At 44.7% G+C, this 22,253-nt stretch overlaps 1 protein-coding gene across 6 annotated transcripts in view; it reads right to left on the reverse strand.

Moving 5' to 3' along the window:
* CAPN7 (calpain 7) overlaps nt 1-22,253 on the reverse strand; it is a 371,178-nt gene that overhangs the window by 172,161 nt on the left and 176,764 nt on the right. For all 6 annotated transcript variants that reach the window (XM_085630640.1, XM_085630642.1, XM_085630639.1 and 3 more), the window contains 2 exons: nt 19,123-19,229; nt 17,816-17,936 (listed from right to left, as the gene is read on the reverse strand). In XM_085630640.1, coding sequence (XP_085486766.1) covers nt 17,816-17,936; nt 19,123-19,229 — 228 coding nt within the window. The remainder of the gene's footprint in view (nt 1-17,815; nt 17,937-19,122; nt 19,230-22,253) is intronic.

Genomic DNA, 22,253 nt, shown 5'->3' on the forward strand with positions numbered 1-22,253 from the left:
ACTGTAAACAACTGTCATGGACTATACTAGAATCCAGACCTCTCTGGAATGCCCAAGCCCTCTTGCGTCAAGAACAACGCTGGGTGTTTCGTCTTCACATTGACACGAAAGGACTCAATGATGAGATACCCTGGGTGGAACTCTAACCAGGCCCTACATAAACCATCCCTTCGTTGGTCATGTATTTGAACATTCGTGACTGTACGTTTGCTCTGTGGCTCTTTATTAAGGTGTATCTACCTCTAATGGGACTCCTGGATCGCCTCTGATCCCCTTTGAACGCAGTCCATCATGTGTAGGGGAATCCAGACTACATCGAGCACTATATACTCTGACATGTTAATTTGAGTTGGGGTGGGATCGCCACTCTACGTATACATTTTAGACCCAGGGCACTTTTCTGATCTACTAGCCCCATGAGTTGCACAGGCGCAGTCCACCTCTTAGACGGGCACCGAGGTTATCATAGGACGCATGCGCACACAACTTGTTGTTCCTTCTGAGCATGCGCGCCACCCGGGACACATTCACCCACGCATGCGCTAGAACCAACGCTCGCCTTTCCCCGGCTCGCACTTCCTGAACAGGAAGTGGTACACGCCTCCCAACATCACTTTAAATGGAATCCTGAACACAACCCGTACTTCCTACAGGCAGCCGCTGGCAGAGGGTAGGTGCTGAATGAGCCGGCCCCCGACGCAACCCAAATAGGGCGCAGGCAGCCACGGCAATACCTAGGAAGCCCTCGCTTACATTTACGAGGGTAACACAAGCCTGGTACGTTTTACAGAGACCACTCTCTGATCCTGCTGAATAGGTCATTGTACCCCGCAGCTCCGTACCTCTCATTACCGTTCACAGACGCAGGTTACCCTTCCAATCTCTGGAACCCCCGTCTTCACCGTGCACATCCTCCCACATAGCTAGGTCCTGAAGAAATGCCACTGACCCTCCCGGGCTAACTAGGCGTGAAACATGTCGACCTTTTTATAAGTCACACTAGCACCTTGCGCTCAATAGTGACTCCTTGACCTACCGGTCTTTTTAATTTGCCAGGGGCCCCATAACATTAAAGTAGCGCTTTTTGGACACCCCTAGGCATTTTTATTCACACACTTTGCACGCACGCAATCACCTACCTTTTGGATCCATCACCATTTTTTAAGCCCACACACCCGCACTCACCTATCGGCTTTTCTCTTTAAAAGACCTCCGATAAAGAGACCCTTCGGGGGACCGTCGGGCATTGCAGCGCCGGCCTGACGAGGAGCAACAACAAGCCCAATGATGAAGCAAGACATCCTTCGGGGTGTGTGAGGGCCAACAAGAGGCTAAATTGAGTCCTCCCCTTCGGGATTGGATCCTTGACACTGGGGATAGTTCTCTCTGCCTCTTTTCACCTCCCCTCTACCTCCCCTCCCCCTCTACACCTTTTCTCTCTCCTTCGCTTTTTTGTTGAGCAGGTGATGATTAATTTTGTTTCACCGCCAACATGGAACAATGTCCTCATGGATTTAACTGTTATTGGTGGAGCACGGACATTGGACCACAACCAGCTCCTGGTCCCCCCCTCTCCCTTTTTTGATTCCCTATCATATCTGGCCAATAGCGCTTGGGTGTTGGCTACACGCCATATATTGGCTGCCTGTGACACAGTGCGCTTTCCTGATGCGTCCAGTAGCTTTGACTCTTTGTCAGGTGGTGGTGCTTCGCCTGACGCCTGAGAATGTGTTCTTTTTCGTGCAGTGGAAACCACTAGGGAATCTAGTGGCGCTGACCCTTTGATGTAGGAGGGATCTGTGGGGGCAGCTTTGTATTTTTTGTCTATGCGCGGGTTAATGACCCTGGCCCTAACTGGGTCTTTAAAAACCTCTGGCGCATGCTTTACCACCCCTTTAAGCATAGGTAATATGGAGGTAGACCTATGTGTGGTATCAAATGTGTCGAGGAGGAAATCCTCCTCCACGGGGTCAGTGTGCAAGTCTACCCGTTGATAGTGTGCCGCCCTTTGAAGTAGGTGGTGGAACCCTAATGAGTCTTCCGGTGGAGATGGCCTGGAAGGGTAAAGGTCATCTTGTGGGACGTCGGGGATATCTGGGTTATTGTAGTCGTCCCATGGGTCTGGGGATCCTGTAGGGGTGGGGTCTTGGGGCACATCCCCTATATCGTGATATGGGTCCCCTTGATCATCATCGTCTGGAGACGGGGTCGGAGAGCAATGAGGTGGGGGTGGAGAGGGCGGAGGAGGTGGGGGAGGTGGAGGTGGAGGTGGAGAGGGTGGAGGAGGTGGAGGAGGTGGGGAAGGTATTCTGAAAGGGGAGGTAGCAGAGTCCTTCCTCTTTGGAGGTGGAGGCGGAGCTGGTTTGTCCAAATGTCTCTTTTTGGAAGAGAGTGCCAAATGTCCAGTTTTTGGATCCTTGGTGAGAGTCTTTTGCACGGGATCCGGTGTAAATAGTTCCTGTGAAAGTGTTTGGTCCGTCGGCGTCGAAGACGTCGGGCCGATGTCTTTTTAGGTTTTTCCGTGCTAGTGTGCTTAGCACCGGGTTTGGGAACCTCCGATTTCTTGGTCGGCGCCGAGATGGGCTTCGGCTTGGAAGTGTCGGTGCCGAGGGCCTTATGGGGTTTGGTCAGTACCGAAGATGGCGTCAGTACGGAAGAGCTTGGTTTCGACCACGAAGGCTTCGGTGCGGAGCTCGGTGTCGAGGTAGAGGCCGGTTTCTTTTTCGGTGCCGAAGTGTGTTTCTCGGCATCGCTGGTAGGCTGGCTCGAGCCCGAGCCGCCGGAAGGCTTACTTGGCTTCTTCACCGGGCCCGAAGTTGGGGTGTGTGAAGCAGTATCTCTGGTCTTGCTTGGGCCCGGAGGCGAAGGCGTGACCGAAGCCTTTTTGGGTGTTGGCGCGGGTGTGGGGGAGGGGGGGTATAGTACTCACGACCCTCTGCGCCGGAGTGATGTCTTCCACATCGGATTCGTCGGCCTCGGAAGCACTAACGAGGTCGTCTTCGGTGCGCTGCTGCCCCGGATCTTCGATGTCGTCTCCGAAGATATCGAGTGGAATGGAGGTCGAGGAGTGTGCCATGTTCCTTCTGGCTCTTCGGTCTCGAATAGTCTTTTTCGATCGGAAAGACTTACAGGCCGGACAGTCTCGAGCCTCGTGTTCAGGGGTGAGGCAGAGGTTGCATACCTCATGAAGATCGGTGTGGGGGAATTTGGACCCACATCGAGGGCACTTCTTGAATGGAGTTCTTTCCATCAGCCGGGACCGGAGCTTGGGTAGGCCCGAAGGCCGCCGTCGACGACTGGAACCAAAGGTTTGTCGATGAGAAGGTGCGTTGATTGAGGAGATCGCGATCGAAACAATACCGTGATTTGGGGTGAGGATTCCGCATCGATCGTCGAACTGGAAAATGTTCGGAACCGGAGCGCAAAGATTACATCCGAGCCCGATGGCGGAAAAAAACAATCTGAGGATGGAGCCGAAGCCCATGCGCAATACGATCCAAGGGAGGAGTCACCGACCTCGTGACTTCCAAAGACTTTCCAAGAGGAAAAACAAACTGCAAACATCCGGGCCCAACACCAGATGGCGATCTATGCAAAAGTGTGTAATCTGCAGCTCATATGCCTCGAACACATACTCTTCATGAACATTAACAAATGACAATGTATTCGGCATAAATCTCCTTGTGGAGGCCGTGATGGAATGTCAAAAAGTAAACGTAAACGACGTGTACTATTCAATTCATTATGCGCACCCTGGCTAGAATAATAGGCAACAAAAATCCCAACACAGCACATAAACATGGCAAAACAGGACCATGGAGGAGTATCATAATGTTATGATTGAGATTGTGGATGATACCATGCAAACCAAATTATTTTGTAAATCCACAGCAGGTAATAGCCATCTACATGTTCTCAGCAACCATCCTGATGCCCTCAAATAAAGTATTCCTTAAGGGGCTCTGCTGAGGGTCAAAAGCAAGTGCAATACTGATAAGACATTCCTGGCTGAACAATCCATCATGATCAATAGATTCAGAGAGTGGGGTTACACCTAGTGGGTTCTCAATAGAGTCACTGATAAAGTCAAGAAGGCGACTAGAGAACATACATTCTTTGAGAATGCCCCTGGTGTTGAGACTAGCATCCATAATGCACCCAGAATTATGACATTCAACAATAACCCCAAGGATATACATAAAATTCTAGCTAAGAGTTGGGATATATTGAAAAGCGATTATAGGACATATGATTCATGGCCTAGGGTTGCTTACAGAAAGGGACACATTATGAGAGACATGTTGGTCCCACTGTGGACCAGTCACATCACGATCAACAAGCTGATCAGGGAACACAACCTACAGGGATTCTTTCCGTGTGGCCACTGTAAAGCGTGCAAAAACAGCACCATGCTCAATAAATACTCCACTCCCAGGCAAGGTCAGACTAGAGAGATTGCTTATTTCTCACGTGCAGTACCGCTTACGTAGTGTACATACTTGAATGCTCCCATCATCTAAGATATGTAGGGAGTACGACATACATAGTCAAGAAAAGAGTACTTGAACATATGAGGGCCATTAAGAACTGGGACCCCCAATTACCCTGTAGCATGACACTTCCAGGAGAAACACTACTTTGACAGCTGTCTTCTTTCTTACCTTACAATTGAGCAAATCCAACACAATCCCAGGGGTGGGGAATAGAACCTTAAAGTTGAGAAAGAAGGAGTCCAGATACATTCTTGACCTCAAGACCAAAAGTCCAGGTGTATACTGTTACCCCCCTGTTCTACACAATCGGTTTGCTTGCCTTTTGGTCTTATCGCTCTAACCATCTCAGCAGGCTACCACCCATGTGATTATGTGTACAGTTGGCATCTCATGTGTTTATTTTAGCGCTGTTTTCAATATACTGTTTGTTATATTCTTTATTACAAGAGGAAAGGAAGGGGCCCCTGCATGTAACACATGAAGGCACCAGGACAGCTTTCTCAACCCTTTTCTTCGTCTACACGGGTCGGATGGCGCTCGTTCACAGATAAGGATTCTCATGCATTCTCCCTTATATCTCAGGTTTTTTTTCTGTATTATTTTTGGACAATGCATTGGACTGCTTTTGTGTCAGGGTCTGCTCGGTGTGGTCACTCACAAGCGCTATTTCAGATTTCTCTACATGGGGGACTTGCACCTTGTCTGACCAACACGGTTGCCCACTGGGGATTGATAGAGAGACCTTTTGGACAGGTTCTTTATGGGTGATTCTGTGCTTTCATCTCCCACACTTGTATACCCATGGTCATATCCTTTTGCTGTCCTCCATTCCACCTGAGCCATGGCTCAAGCCCTGGGCACCCCAGTTTTGTATGACACTTCACTTGCTTATGGCCACCCTTCAGATTTCCTGGCCACTTTGGCGCAACTTGAGATTACTCCACACTGGGAACTTGGACTATGGATGGCCAACATGCTTGCACACCTGGGTGCGACAGAGATCTGGTGGTTAGATGACCAGGAGTGACCCAGTGTTTTTATCTCCCGCATTCGCCATACATCCTTATACATGGTTTTACCTCCTCTGCTGTCCTCTTTCCCACCCGTGCCATGGCTCAGGTCTTGGGCATCACCATTGCCTCTTCATGGTCCCCAACCCCCGCATGACCACTGTCCAATTCTCATGAATGTGATACTTCTTCTTGCTCCTTGCAGTGGAACACATAACACAGGTTTCAGACTGCCTTGTCCCATGACATTTGGGCTCTGGACTCCTTGATACTATTTTATCTTCTACGTAGTATAGTTATTATATGACATGTGAAGTGTTAAGCAATATAATTCCACTACAAATATTTCATCCGAAATGGGTATGTTGACATTTACGTTGGAAATTTCTCTACTTGCCATTTTTTTCACCTGTTTTGCCATGTTTATGTACTGTCTTGGGATTTTGGTTGTCTGTTAGTCTAGCCAGGATCGCCCCATGTACATTAGGAATTGAATAGTGCACGTTGTTTACTTTTTCTTTTTGACATTCCATTATGGCCACCGCAATGAGATTTATGCAGGATGCATTGTCCTTAGTTAATGTTCACGAAGAGTGTTTGTATTGCAACACTTCCGGGTGCATCTCATGTGATCAAGACCGCATGATGGTCAAAATGCATAATGAGATGAGATATTGAAAGAACTTCCAACTTGTGTCCTGAGTGTGCGTGCAAGCTTTTTGATTTATTGGGATTTAGACCCAGGCACCCTCCGCCGACATTATGAAACACCCCTCTCAGGTCCTTGGTCGCGGAAGGAGCTACACCACAAATCTCACAAGCCCTCAGTCTTCCTTCGATTGCAGCGTGTTCGGGTGCGAGGTCCTGACGAACATACGAATACCAAACCCCGTGATTCCAACGGAAAAAACTCCAGCTAGAGTGATTGTGCTCACTTCATTTTAATTGCGGCAAGCAACAAACCTTGATGTGTTTCGACAACCATTGTTGTCTTGGTCACGAGTACAACAGTGGTTGTCGAAACGTGTGCACGTGGTTTGGGATTCTCATATATATCAAAGTCCATTCTGTAGAGTGGGAGTGATAGGGCATCTGAAGCCGTTCTAAGACCGCAGTCACCATCAGCCTCCTGATCGAAAATATCACTCTACTAACCCACAATCCCTAAACCCTTAAATTACCCTTACCACCCGCAAACCCATACCCACCTTAAACCTTAAAAATACCCTAGCCATTCAAAAAACCATATCCACTCTAAAATAACCATTGCCACCAAAAAACTAACGCTCACCCTAAACCTTCAAAAATACCCTTGCCACCCGTACCCATACTAAACCCTAAAATTACCCTTGCCACCAAAAAACTCACACCCACCCTAAATCCTAAAAATACCCTTACCATCCAAAAACCCACACCCAACCTAAATTCTAAAATTACCCTTTCCACCTAGAAACCCATACCCACCCTAAATCATAAAAATACCCTTGCTACCCAAAAACACATACCCAACCTAAAAATACCCTTGCCACCCAAAAACCAAAGCCCACCCTAAATCCTAAAAGTACCATTGCCACCCAAAAACCCATACCCACTCTAAACCCTAAAATTACCCTTGCCAACCAAAAACCCATATCCACCCTTAACCCCCAAATTACCATTAACCCCCCCAAAACCCACACCCACCCTAATATACAACACTTAATACCTGCAAAATACTTACATTTACAAGTAAATGTTTTCCCACGAGTATGCCTTTACGATTAATGCCTTTACAAAGAATTTCACTCTAAAGGCATCAGTGGTAAAGGCATACTCGTGGTAACATTTTTTGTTGTAAAAACTGTTGTGGTAAACACTGGTTTGTTGTAAAGGTATTCATTGTTTACATGTCGTTGGAAACGATGTTGCCCATTAAATCATAATGCAATGCCTTGCATTTAACAGGTATCAGAATACTATGCATTTTCCTTACAGAAAGTAAAGCAACATGCCAATATCTTCACTCACAAATCTTGATACCCTTCTCTGTACCTCATCTCATAATCCATCTCTTACAAAGCCAAAACAAACAGTTGTATCATGTTTGAATTGATGGGAAGCAGTAGGCCTTCATTCTCCAGCCATAAGTTATCACATCTGTAGTTACTTTGAGAAGCCAGTCCAGAGTATATCTTATTACATTTCAGCTCTTTAAATGATTTGACTTTTATAAAACTGAGTTGTCAGATATCTTTCAAGAGTGAGTTTTTTTTAACACATACACTTATCTGTAAAAAGCCCAGTACGTCAGATTATATAGGTATACCCAGACCATAATGTTTTTCTCTTACATTTAAACAGATACCCCTCTCGTGTCTTCTTCGAAGTACAAAAATCAAATAATGTATCTACAGGACCCTTTCACATTATTAAAGCCATCATCTGCGTTCCCAATGCTTCCACATGTAGCATCTTATAACATCATATTAAACAGGTTTCACTCTTAGGAAAACTACTGACAAGACAAGGAGTTGCATTTTATGAAAAAGATTACATAAGGTTGCAAGTAAAATCATTTGACCATAGACTACACTAAAAGAAGCAAGACTAGGAGCAATTTTTCCAATAGAGTAATAATCACTTTCAGTAGTGGCTTACAAATCGACATGTGCTCTACAGGGCCCTTCTAAATGATGCCCATATATTTAAGCTTTCAGAACCATTAAGAAAGATTTTCACTTCAATCCCACTTCAAACACCATGCAGGTATGGGTAATATGCACGCTTCACACAACAAATTTCCCAAATTCTTCACCAATATGTTCATAGAGTGTCTTAGGTTAGTGATACAAATTTCTGCATCATAGCAATTACTGTCAACTTGACCTCTCCTTTATTGCAACCAATTGTATGGATGTCCATACATGCCAGCAATCTCATTAGTACAAGGCACACATCTTTAGCAATAATGAATTTCTATGTCCAGTAGCTCTTTTAATTGACGATTAATCAGACAGTTTTCCCACCACTGAAACTGTAGTTATAGGAGACACACACCTTGAATCTGGCTAATAAAAGTGCACCCTGAACAAAACTACACCACCAATTCTTAAAACACCATGACACTTGACCAACAGCTTTTTCAACATTTATTAAACGTTGCTGCTAATGGTTTACTCTCTGCTTTAGCCACATCAATTGGTCCAACAGCTATTTAGGTGACCTCCATAGCGTTCCACCTTCGTATGTGAAAACTAAAAACATTTACCCACCATAGTCACAAGTTAGCCGACCATCACCTGGCATACACTTTAGCTTCAACATTGATAAGCAACACTGCTCAGTATTTGGCATGTTCCATTGCTGACTGATACATGTTTACACATACTAAAATATAGTGAATTTTCTTCATGATTTCTACATTCTAAACAACCTGATTTATGCCCAATATTAACACAGCAAAAGACAAACAACATTTGCTATTTAATATTGAGCAAGAAGACCTTCTGTTGTTTCTTCAATAAACAGTGTTTTAATACTACTATTACTACTACAAATGCATTTATAAAACACACAATACAAAAAAAGTGCTTTGAAAAATAAAAGCATTTTTGCAGGTAGGGCTATGCGAAAGCTTTCAAACCATTTTGCTGTCACACTGCGAGGTAAAAGCACAATGCAGGTATAGTCTATAATAGTTTGTCTTAGAACTCACAATATTTCTCTTTCGTCAAGCAACATTTTGCCAGTCGAATCCTTACAATTTACAAAAATATTTGCATAGCTAGAATTTTCCAGAGACTGTCATTCAGCTTGTACGCAACTGCCTCATGCCACTAAGGATCTACTGCCATCTTTCTTCACATTTTCCCTTTAGGAATATGCTACTTACCAGTATGCATCTGTTCTTGGCATGTAGAGCTGCAGATCTACACACTATGCATAGATCGTCATCTGGTGTTGGGCCCGGATGTTTGCACTTGTTTTTGTCCTGGAAAGTCTTTGGAAGTCACGAGATAGGTGACTCCTCCTTTGGATCATAGTGCGCATGGGCATCGGCTCCATCCTCAGATTGTTTTTCGCCAGCAGGGAAATGGAGCTTTGTAAGAAACAGGAAAGATGCCCATGTATGCTGTATCTAAATAAGATAATACTGGAACAGATAAAGGCAGCCGGGGAGGCGGGTGGACGTGTGTAGATCTGCAGCTCTGCATGCCAAGAACAGATGCATACTGGTAAGTAGCATATTCCGTTCGAGGCATATGAGCTGCAGATTACACACTATACATAGATTGTATAGCAGTATCCCCTCCTAGCGGCGACTACCAGTATCTGTTGCAGTAGTTTGAAATAGTGTTTTGAGTACAGCCTGGCCCACTCTAGCTTGTTGTTTAGTTTGCACATCTACACAATAGTGTTTTGTGAATGTGTGCAGTGTAGACCATGTAGCTGCTCTGCAGATCTCATCTAAGGGAATGTTCCCTAAAAATGCCTTTGAAGCCCCTATCTTTCATGTAGAGTGGGCTTTAGGAGGAACAGATAATGTATGTTTTGCTTTGTGGTAGCACATGTGTATGCATTTGACAATCCACCTAGTTATCCCAGATTTTGATATAGGGTTGCCCTTGTGTGGTGGTGAGAAAGACATGAAAAGTTGTTTGGTCTTACGAAAGTGTTGTGTTCTCTCGATGTAGTAAAGCAATGCTCTTTTGACATCTAAGGTATGAAGAGCTCTTTCTGCGACTGTTTGTGGCTGCGAGAAGAATACGGGCAGCTCCACAGATTGATTGAGGTGGAAGGGAGAAATGACTCTAGGAAGGAATTTAGGATTAGTTCAGAGAACAACCTTATTATGATGCATCTGCAGAAAGGGTTCCTGAATGGTTAGAACTCTTCGTAAAGAAGTAATGGCTACTAGGAAAGCAACTTTCCATGTTAAGAATTGTAGCTCACATTTATGTAGAGGTTCAAATGGAGGACCCATTAGTCTTTTGAGAACGATGTTTAAATTCCACACAGGTGAAGGTGGTACTCTGGGGGGAATTATTCTTTTGAGGCCCTCCATAAAGGCTTTTATGGCAGGTACTCTGAAAAGTGATAGATGTTGTCTATTTTGTAGATATGCTGCTATGGCAGCAAGATGCAGTCTAATTGACGTGTAAGCTAAGTTGCATCTTTGGAGGTGTAGTAAATAGCCGATGATGTGTTGGATATACACATCTAGGGGATTGGTGTGGTTGTTATGACAATATATTACAAAACGTTTCCACTTGGCTGCATAGCATGCTCTAGCGGTAGGCCATCCAGCTTCTTTAATGACGTTCATACAGTCAGGGGGAAGGTTAAGGTAACCCAATTCTAGGACCTCAGGAGCCAGATCGCAAGGTTGAGCTGAACTGGGTCTGGGTGTCTGATCTCTCCATGGTTCTGAGTTAAGAGGCGTGGAGAGAGGTGTAACTTCTGGTGCGGAACTACGGAGCGTTCCAGCAGTGTGGTGTACCATGGTTGTCTGGCCCAAGTTGGAGCAATTAGGATGAGAGTTAAGGAATGTTGCTGTAGTTTGCGCACCACTAGTGGAATGAGTTGGAGAGGCGGAAAAGCATACGCAAATCTGCCTGACCAGTTCATCCATATTGCATTGCCTTTGGACAATGGGTGTGGGTATCTGGCGGCGAAGGTTGGGCATTTGGCGTTTTCGTGGGTGGCGAAGAGGTCTATCTGTGGTTGCCCCCACATTTGAAAAAACGGTTGAAGAACTTGCGGATGAAGTTCCCACTCGTGGATCTGTTGTGTTTGATGGCTCAACAGATCGGCTATGGTGTTTTGGACTCCTGGGACATGTTGGGTTAGGAGAAAAATGTTGAGGTATAGCCCACCTCCATGTGTTCTGTGCTAGCTGAGAGAGCTGCAGAGTGTGTCCCGCCTTGTTTTTGTATGTTGTACATGGCTGTCATGTTGTCCGTGCGGACTAAGACAGTCTTGCCCGATATTTGTTTTTGAAATGCTTTTAAGGCTAGGAATATGGCTAGTAACTCCAGGTGGTTGATGTGGAGTAACTTTTGTTGAGGTGTCCACCTGCCCTGCAAGGTGTGATGTAGTAGGTGAGCTCCCCAGCCGGAGAGCGATGCGTCCCTTGTCATAACTATTTGAGGAACCGGCTCTAGGAATTGTCGCCCTTTGGAAAGGTTCTTGGTGTTCCACCACTGCAGAGAGCGATGAGTACGACCGTCTACCAACACCAGGTCTGTTAACTGACCTTCAGCCTGGTTCCATTGGCGTGCTAAGCACTCTTGGAGAGGACGCATCTGGAGTCTTGCATGAGGCACTAAGAATATGCAAGAAGCCATCATCCCTATGAGTTGCATGAACACTCGAGCTGGAAGAGAGTGTTGCGGTTGGAATTTGGTGAGAAGAGCCTGCAAGCTTTCTATCCTGGCGGGACTGGGATATGCTAACGCTTTTGAGGGGTCTATTGTGGCACCGAGGTATTGTTGTGTGTGGAACGGTTGCAGATGGGACTTGGTGTGGTTTACTGTGAACACCAGGTCATGGAGTAGTTGGATAGTGGTGCAAGTGTGTTGTACACACTGGTTGTATGAGCTGGCTTTTATGAGCCAGTCATCCAGATATGGGAAGACGTGAATGTGCGGTCTTCTTAGGTGTGCTGCGACCACCGCTAGGCACTTGGTAAACACTTGTGGTGCTGTTGTGACTCCAAATGGGAGTACTTTGAAATGATAGTACTGACCGTCCACTACGAATCTGAGATACTTCCTGTGAGCGGCGTGAATGGGAATGTGGAAATAGGCGTCCTTGAGGTCTAGGGTAGCAAGAAAGTCGCCCTGTGAAAGCAGAGGAAGGACCTGTTGGAGTGTGATCATGTGGAAATGGTCTGAGTGTATGTATAGGTTATGGTGTCTGAGGTCTAGAATAGGCCTCAGAGAGCCGTCCTTCTTTGGTATGAGAAAATACAGGGAGTAAACTCCCTTGTTTTGTTGGTGCAGGGGAACTGGCTCTATTGCACTTTTTTGTAGGAGGGAGACTACCTCCTGCTTTAGCAGTAACAAATGTTCTTGTGACATTGGATGCTGTTTGGGTGGTATGCTTGGGGGGGTAGATGTTAGTTCGAGACAGTAACCTGATTGAATTATCTGTTGCACCGACCTGTCCGAGGTGAAGTTGGTCCAGACAGGAAGGAATTGTTGGAGTCTTCCCCTGACTGGAGTGGAATGGTCTGGGGGAAGTGGAGAGAAGTCATTGGGTGGGGGTGGAGGCAGAGCGGGAGTTGTTGGTTTTGCCTCTGCCTTTGTTGTTGTTCCCCCTGTAACCACTTCTTTGGTAACCTCTAGAAAAGGTGGATTGGGTGGGAGCCTTGTAAGAAGTGGAGGGGCCATCCGAGGAGTATCCTCTGGGGGTGCTCCTGAAGGATGAGCGACGAAAGGAACGCCTGGGAGCTTGCGACTATGGGAGGCCTGGAGGGATAGATGTCCTCTTGTGGGATGTAAGGGACGTCTGGGATGCTATAATCATCCCAGGGGTCTGGGGAGCCAGTAGGACTAGGGTCCCCTAGTGGTTGATCGTCCGCACCTCCCCCTGCATCATCCGAGGTGTTATCATCATCATCATCATCTACTGGAGATGGGGATGGTGTAGGAGTGCGGTGTGGTGGGAGAGGAGGAGGAGGAAGAGGAGAAGGGATCCTTAATGGAGAGGTAGCAAAATCTTTGTTTTTAGGTGGAGGAGCCGGTGCAGGCGTATCTAGTGGTCGCTTCTTGAAGCTAAGCATCAAGTGACCAGTCTTAGGATCCTTTACAAGAGGTTTTTGGGTAGGATCTGGGCGAAACAGTTCTTCTGTGGGAGGCAGATCCTTCGGTGCCGATGGTGTTGGTTCCGTAGGCTTTTTCGGCGCCGACTCGGTAGCGGATCTGGGTTTGGAACCGTGCGGTTTTGCAGTCTTTGGCCGATGGAACCTGTTGTTTCCTCGGTTCCGAGGTCTTTTTCGGCTTCGAATCATGGGAGTCGGGGCCCTTTGGTGGCAGTTTTTTGGTAGGCTCCGAGTGTGTTGTCTGTGGCGAGGAGCCGGTGCCAGTCTTCGACGCCGAGTGCTTGGATGTCGAAGCAGCGGTTGGCGTGGATGAGGAAGAGGACGGCTTCTTTTTCGGTGCCTGTGGATGTTTTTCGGCACCGAGGGTAGGCTGACTCGAGCCCGAGTCACATGAAGGCTTAGTAGGTGTTTTTACCGGGCCCGGAGGCGGGGCATGGGAAGCAGTATCTCGGTGTGCACCTGGACGTGAAGGTGTAACCAAAACCTTTTTAGATGGTGTCGAGGGGGGGTTGGGGCCGGGGTCAACGTCTGTACTCACGACCCTCTGTGCTGGAGTGTTGTTATGTTATGTTATAGGGTATTTCTTAAGCGCGCGGCTACTCCACAGAGTGTCCCGGCGCTAGCCTGACCCCAGAACAGAAAAGCTACCATCAGATACAGCCACACTATTTCTGGAAAAGCCAGGTCTTTAAGCTTCTTCTGAAGTTGAGGAGGTCACATTCTTGCCGCATGATATGAGGGAGTCTATTCCATAATCTGGCAGCGACCACTTGAAAAGAGCGGCCGCCTTTATGAGAGCGGTGGAATTTGAGCACAATTATTAGTTATTGGGATGATGAACGCAGTGTTCTAGATGGTTTATAGGGCTGAATTTTATTTCTGATATATGGGGCTTCAATATTATTCAAGGCCTTGAAAGTTAAAGCCACGGATTTGAAACAAATCCTCTGTCTTACTGGTAGCCAATGCAAGGTATTCAGATGGGAGGACATATGGGCTCTAGGTCCGACAGCAAGAACTGCCCTCGCCGCTGCATTTTGAACTACCTGCAAACGATTTAATAGGTAGTTCGGGAGGCCCAGATACAACACATTGACGTAGTCCAGCCTGGACATGATCAGAGCCTGGACCACAGTTTTCCTATGCGCGAGCGGGAGAAGGGGGAGAAAATTCCTCATCATTTTTAATAGTCCAAAACAGGTGCCTGCCGTTGATTGAACCTGGGACTTCATGGCCATATCAGAGTCAATTTTTACTCCTAAAGTTTTCACGGTGAGGGCAGGTTTCTCCGGGGGAGGGGTGAAAGATTTTTAGGCCACCATTGGCGCCATTCATTGTCCGGGGTGTGCCCAAAAAAGAGAATTTCTGATTTATCAGAATTGCAGAGTAACTGGTTTTGGTTAAACCAATTGAACACCTTGGTTAGACAGACGTTGACTTCATTTCCATTAAACACCTCATCCTTCCCACAGGTGAAAAGCAATTGCGTGTCATCTGCATATGATATGATTTTTGCCCCATATTTTTCGGCAAGAGGGCCAAGAGGGGCCATATATATTTTAAAAAGGGTTGGACTTGGCACCGAACCCTGCGGGACCCCTACATTCAAAGATTGAATGGGGCTAGAAAAAGGAGGGACCCAGACTGTTTGTTGACGATTTTCCAGAAAGGAAGTGAGCCATCTGAGCACCGTGCCCCCTATGCCACTCTCCCTCAATCTATGAAGGAGCCGGTCATGGGGCATGGTGTCAAAAGCCGCTGATAGATCTAATAATATCAGCACCGCCTTTCCTCCGGTGTCTAGGGTGCTTTTAATCGTCTCTACAATTTCTAGTAGAGCGGTTTCCGTACTATAGTTCGCTCTAAAACCCCATTGGCTCGGATGGAGTGTCTGATTTCCTTCAATAAAATCTGTAATGATTGTGTTCACATATTTCTCCGTCACCTTGGAAAAAAAAGGTAGGAGCGATATGGGCTGATAGTTACTAACTACCAGTGGATCTGCTGATGGTTGTTTTAAAAGTGGAAGAATTTTTCCGTGCTTCCATATTATGGGCATCCTTCCTTCGGACAGAGAAAGATTGAGTGTTCTATTTACTGCTGGATTTATTGCTTCAGCAATTGATGCCAATATTTTTGCCGGACACGGATCAGAGGGCGATCCGGATTTTAGGGCTCTCATAATCTTAAGAGAGATCGCCATAGGCATAGGCACGAACTCCATTAAAGTGTTCTCACTGGGAAGATTTATGAGTGAGTGACTATGCAAACGGCTAGTCACATCCTGACAAGGACTATCAAGAGTCCTGAATTTTTTGAATTTCTTTATGGAAATATTGTGCGATTTTATTTGTCCAGGTGTCCTTAACAATCTTAAACAATTCCTTAGCACAGTTGTCTGCTTGTTCAATTTTTCTGGCCAAGAATGGTTTCTTTCCATCGCGGACCTTTACATAATGAGCTTTCAAAGCTGTTTTGTATGTTAGTTTTTCAGCAGGGTCAAAGTTCTTTCTCCAACGGCGTTTAAACTTTTACAAGCACTTTTGCTTTTCCTTAGGGACTCATTAAACCATGGTGCCAAATTTCAGCCTTGTTTGGCTGCTTGTGTTTTAATGGGGGCTAGCTGCATGCTACACTCGTAAAGCCAGTTTTCCAGGGCGAACACATCTTGCTCCAGATTGTTACTGACTGATATGGGATGTTGACTGAACATATGATTTATGGCTTCAGGTGTCATTTGTTTAAAAGATCTAAAAATTTCCGGCCGAGTTTTATAATGAAACTGAGACTTGGCCGGCGTCTTACTAATTATAAAATTTACCAAAAAGTGGTCCGACCAAACAATGTGCACAGGAACAATTGGTTCCAATTCAGTGGTCGAAAAGATCTGATCTAAAATATGACCTTTTTCGTGTGTAGGGAGTGTTACATATGGAGCCAAATTAAAAATGTTTAATAAAGTGATGTCCTCGACGACGGAGTCATCGGCTTCGGAGGCGCTGACGAGGCCTTCTTCGACCCGCCCCTGCTCTGGCACATCGACGCCCTCTTGGAAGATGTCGTCGGGGATCGAAGATGACGAGCGAGCCATGGTTCTTCTAGCTCGTCGGTCCTGAATCGTCTTCTTGGAGCGGAAAGAGGCGCAAGCTGGACAGTCTCTGGCCTCGTACTCCGGTGAGAGGCAGAGGTTGCACACCTCATGCAGATTGGTGTGGGGAAACTTCGACCCACATCGAGGACACTTTTTGAATGGCGTCCTTTCCATGAGCCAGATGATAAGGCCCAGGTAGGCCCGAAGGCCTTCGTCGACGACCGGAATCGAAGACTTCGAAGTGGTTGAGAGTCGCGTGGATTGGGAAAACGCGATTGAGACAATGCTGTCGAAAAGGGAAGGATTGCGCATCGAAAGATAAAACCGGTAACGGTTCCGAACTGGAGTGCGAGAAACACATCTGAGCCCGATGGCGGAAAAAAACAATCTGAGGATGGAGCCGATGCCCATTCGCACTATGATCCAAAGGAGGAGTCACCTATCTCGTGACTTCCAAAGACTTTCCAGGACAAAAACAAGTGCAAACATCTAGGCCCAACACCAGATGGCGATCTAGGCATAGTGTGTAATCTGCAGCTCATATGCCTCGAACATATTCTTTCAGTTAAACATTTTCTGAAGTTTTCAAAGGTCACACTCCCTTGCTGCCTAACCTTCTCTCAATGAGGTACGTCTAGAACTCAATTCCTTAACCTCGACTACCTCAATTTTAATCTCCTTTGCTAGCTTTATCAAGTGATAAACATATGTGAACAGACCAAGTATGGTGCCTCTATCATAAACAAAAATGTTTTGGTTGTTTTTTTAGCCACACTCAAACTATTTCTGATCTCTTCTAAACTTCTCTCATATGCCTCACTTTATAAAGCCACCCAAAAGTCCCCCTCAAGTAACCTTATGCGTTAAAACATTTGGAGGACATTCAACAATGTTAAATGCCTGTGCAGCATGGTTTGTGTTTTGAGCACTTGTTAAGCACAAAAGCAAGACAAGTACCTCTGGAGGCTTTTGATAACTGAACAGCAAGTGTACAGGGAAGCTAATCTGGAGTAAGCCATTCTTTTATTAAACATTTTAGAGCCAAATGAGCTACTGCTGCCTAGATGGTAGTAAGCAGATGCACCACAACTGTCCTTCAAAAACCCAGTAACATAGTGACAGAGGCATGAGACCAACCCAAAATGTAGAATATAGAAAGAACACCCTTGGGAAATCACTTTATCAACTGTTTACTGTTCTAGATTGAATTCTCCCAGCCATTGGGAGCCAAAATTAGGTTGTGTGAACCAATGACATTTCATTGACTTCCTATTCCCATCACAGTTCAGGACACTCTCCATTAGATTCTGAAAGCTCAATTCTGTGAAATCATCTCACACATAGGCCTGCCTCCCCCTACAAGAGGGACATGCTTGAAGGGCAGCATGCAGTTAGCTGCTACAGTTTTTGCTTGTACCTTGTATTCTCGGATATCCAGGACTGCATAAGCATGAGTTGGGACTAAGCCCCACTTCTCCCCTTCTTCTTCAGTCATCACTCCAGTAGCTGTTGTTATTAAAACATCACCTTTGTGGAATCTGCAGGAACAAAAAAATATACCCATACAGTTAACTGTCCCGCTAAGCAAGTCGATTAATAATGTGCCTCACTTTATCGCTGTATGCTACTCTTCCTTGTTCAAAACTAAATACAACCTGGCACTAATACCAATGACTAGACATTATCCCCTTAAGTTGTAGAAGCGGTGTAAATGTCCTTTAGCAATTTCGTGACATCATATAATCACAGTCTACCCTCACTAGCAGTTTCTATGATTGATGCCGAAGCAAATCTTAGATCATTCTCTCACTATTAGATTGCGAACAACTAGATGTTCTTTGATCCTGGATTATTTCAATACATTACACGAGAATCTAAAATGTACAATGTTAAATTGAAAATCAGCGCCTGCATGATAGCCTGATCAGACACCACAGTAACTCAATATTTTTTCACTGGCGTCTGATGTATAGCAGAGCAAAAACAAATTTCTGTCCTTTTTCATTTCTAACATTTTTTGTACAAAATCGAAGCAAACACTGAAGCAACAAGAACCCCCTCCCCCCCCCCCAATTTTTTTTTACCACAATCTGCGAGCGAGCAGCGAATGGACATTAATAAAACTATAAATCAGTAACTGGTCCATGCTCCATCCAAGGAACAAATCAACGAAGAAAAAAGTGGAACCAGCGTGCTGACCAATGAGAAGGAAGGATATGAGAGTGATGAAGGAGCCAACCAATGGTGAGCAATGGATGGGCAAAAAGCCCCTCATTAGAGTTTTCTCTGGCAGGACCTAAAAAGATAGACCAGGTACGAACACTGCTTAGCTAGTTTTAAAAACAATATGGCTACTGTTGTGACCTATTTGGAGAATTATAACATTACACTGATATTGTAATGTGATCTGTCCTCTTTTGATGCCACAAGACCTTATTTGAAAAAAATAATACAGTTAAAATGACACCTTTAATGAACACATTTATGTTTTGTAGATATGCATAAAGAATCATGCTTGTAAGGCATTAGTCATCTATGATGGGTCTAGAGGCTCTGTTCGGTCAAATGCCTAATAATAAAACATTCTATGACAACATTTCACAGGCTTGTGTGTTAATGCCTTAAAGCTATAGAGGACTTCTGCTGTACAAAGAACTCTGAATTCATAGAACTGCAAATAAATAAAACCAGTATCATGGGAGGACCTGTATTTTCAATGGTTACCTTTGGTATAGCATTCTGAAAGTGTTTTGCTTGTCAAAGCTCTGATTGTCTGAATGCATAGCAATTCGTTCTGGTATCCAACCAGTCAAGGCATGGAGGTCAATGTTCTGCAACACAAAAATAGTAAGTAAGCACTTCTAAAATAACCATAGTATACATCTTGTAGATATGCACATTTTTAAAGCATATATGATCCTAAAGGTGAATATCATGTGATTTTATTTCAAATCTATACATGTAAACTATTACGAAATTGATCTTTTTTTTTTTTAATAAAAGAACTCCATTAAGTTAAAGTGCACTAGAGCCTAGTTTAACGGTCCTACCAAGGTCCGATAGGCCACATCCAATATAAACACAATTAGATGTTGACCAATTATTGGGACATGTTAAGTTGTTGGTCAGTAATTACAAGTGCTCTACTACTAATCTTTAGGATCATGAAGCTTGACAATAGCAGGTTGTAGGCAACATTTTTCAATGGCAGATACACTCAGTGGACTGTGATCACTCAACTGAACCGACTGGATTAGGGAACAGTCTTTTGAAGGTGAATCATATACGTTATCAGGGCCACTGGGGGAAAATATTAAATAGTACATTGGTGCACATTTGCACTAGCCAGGAAAAGTATGTAATGTTGCCATAGGGGTTTATTCTAGGGTTCATATCATAATCCTCAGTGCCAAGATGTTAGCACATCCAGATAAACTTGTTCGATGAATTAGAGGAGTACCTGAGCTTTCCTTTGTTAGAGCTACCAGGATAATCTGCTTCCTTGATTCAGACATTAAAGAAATGTACAGACTATTCAATTTATTTACAGAGTTGTTAATTGCTGTGTTTCTGTCCAGTCACCCTCCTTTTTCACTGAAACCTAGTACTAGTTATTAGTTGTCTATTATAAATAGAGGAATACAAATATATAAATGCAAAGGGAAAACAGTGGTGACTATGCTACTCACACTAAACGTGGTACAATTTGGGATCAATCCATCATCTCCAAGATCAAATAAATGGCAAAATATAATGAATCTATTGACATTTCTATAGTGCTGGGCAAACCTAGATGGGAATCAATGTGCATTACATTACATCTAACACTGTGACAATTGCAGGTAGAGGGACAGAACTAAAGAGGTTTTATTAGAGGTGGCAGTGGGCAATACTTACCGCAGAAGCACTGGCACTTACCTCTCAAGAAAATATTTGGACCAGGGCATTTATTTATAAATTCAGCACTGTACAGAGACCAAAGACTGTAACCAACTGCAGCAAAACAATTTCCATGTTTTGCGCAATCTATGGAATTCAAGTATTTCTTCCCCTTTGACTGGTCTCTTCCAACATTAGAAACCAGTCATTTGGCGACCCAATGGCGCTGTGCATTCTGATAAAATAGTTTAAATTCAGGCACAACAGGCTTCTTCCTCACAATGCCAGTTGAAGCTCTTTCATCACCAGACTATATCAATTCAATCAAAAGAGAACACAGTTCTCTAAAGAACATCTGTGGCCCCCCTGGTGTATCAGTAAAGTGATAGAGGAGGCGGGGTAGCATCACTATTTTGGCTAGTGCTATATGTCACATAAATGATTGAGGTCGGAGCATTCAAAAGTCACCAGGTCAGTGGAGCACTGCCAGTTAACGTTGCACATTTCCATAGTTGGCGTCTCCACCTGCATGGTATATCCTCATCTTAAATTTTTTTTGTGTCACCTACAAGTGTAGTGGTGCACATGGTTCTGTGGACCGGTTTTGTTCATTAAGCGATCTCTGGGGCGGATTGAATATGACTTGTCCCAGTTAACTTTCGATTCTGAAAGGAGGCCAAAGTTGTCGCTGGACTCCATGGTTGGAGCCACAACAACCTCTGGGTTGGAAAGACAGATGAGCTCATACTAAAGATTGTTGCTCGTTATTCATAGTCTGCACAAACAAACACAGTGTTGCATTCCTGCCGTGTTGTTCACTCGTCCAAGCCCCTCTATCCTCATATAACATGTTAATGGCTTCATCGCCATTGTGAAAAGGATGGGAAAAAGGGAGCAGCCCCATTCAGTGACTCTTAACTGCCCAATGGGGAGAGATCACTAGCCTGATGCACAGTCTTGCATTGGATAAGTGCATAGCAGTTTGACCGAGGCTATGTTTTTCTTCTCAAACCTCATTCTTTAGTAGCATGGATAAGTAAACCCATCGCAATGTCTTCTCCATATTGAGGAATGGGTAATGTGACCTTGTGGCTAGCTTCAGGTACACTAGCCATCAACTTAATCATCCTGCACACATTAAAAGCGGTGCTACAGCCTGGAACACAACCATTCTGGTCCAGTTACACTAATGAATCAAATACCTCTAGGGAACATACTAGAGGTTTTTTTAATCATGTTTTGGTATTGAGAGGGACCAGTGTGAGGTTTAATCTGGAGACCACAGTCTTGATTAGGTAATACCACAACTGATGCCTCTCCATAATAAAGCTGTGGTAATTTACCCATCTTCTGCACCAAATTATATAGAGACAAACAGAGTAAATGATATAGAGTCAGCAATCATGGGCTCAACAAATAATGAAAACTGGCGTAAAACTCCACTGGCAGATTCCTGATGCCTGGAGCCTAGACTGTCGCAAGGTGTCTAATGACTGTGGATTTCTGTTAGGGTAAGCAGTGAATCCAGCTTTTCTCTTTGATTGAGTGACAGCGTTGGTAATCTCGCTTGCGCAAAAGCATTTCTCACTGAATTATATATAAGATACAACAGTGTAATTAATGCTTAGGTAGAGAGCATTATAAACAACTAAAATGCAATATATGACAGATATTCATTTTTCCTACATCAGTAGTTCTTAATCTGTGGTCCAGGGACCCTTGGGGGTCTGTGAAGCCTACTCAGGAGGTCCTCAACTGCTTAAACAATTGAATAATACTAACATAATAAAGTGTATGTGAAAAGAGGAGCAAACATTAATTGAAGGCTAAAAATTAAGCCGGTATCCTCAGATGGGAGCACTGTAAGTGCATCAAATAGAATAGAACATGGGTGATGGATGGGCTCAAGAGAATTTAGAAAATCTCCAACCTTTCCATTACGTTTTCTTATTTTAATTTATAGAGGTTTCTGAATT

Source organism: Triturus cristatus, chromosome 10 (genome assembly GCF_964204655.1).
Source record: "Triturus cristatus chromosome 10, aTriCri1.1, whole genome shotgun sequence".
In the NCBI taxonomy this organism is placed as follows: domain Eukaryota; kingdom Metazoa; phylum Chordata; class Amphibia; order Caudata; family Salamandridae; genus Triturus; species Triturus cristatus.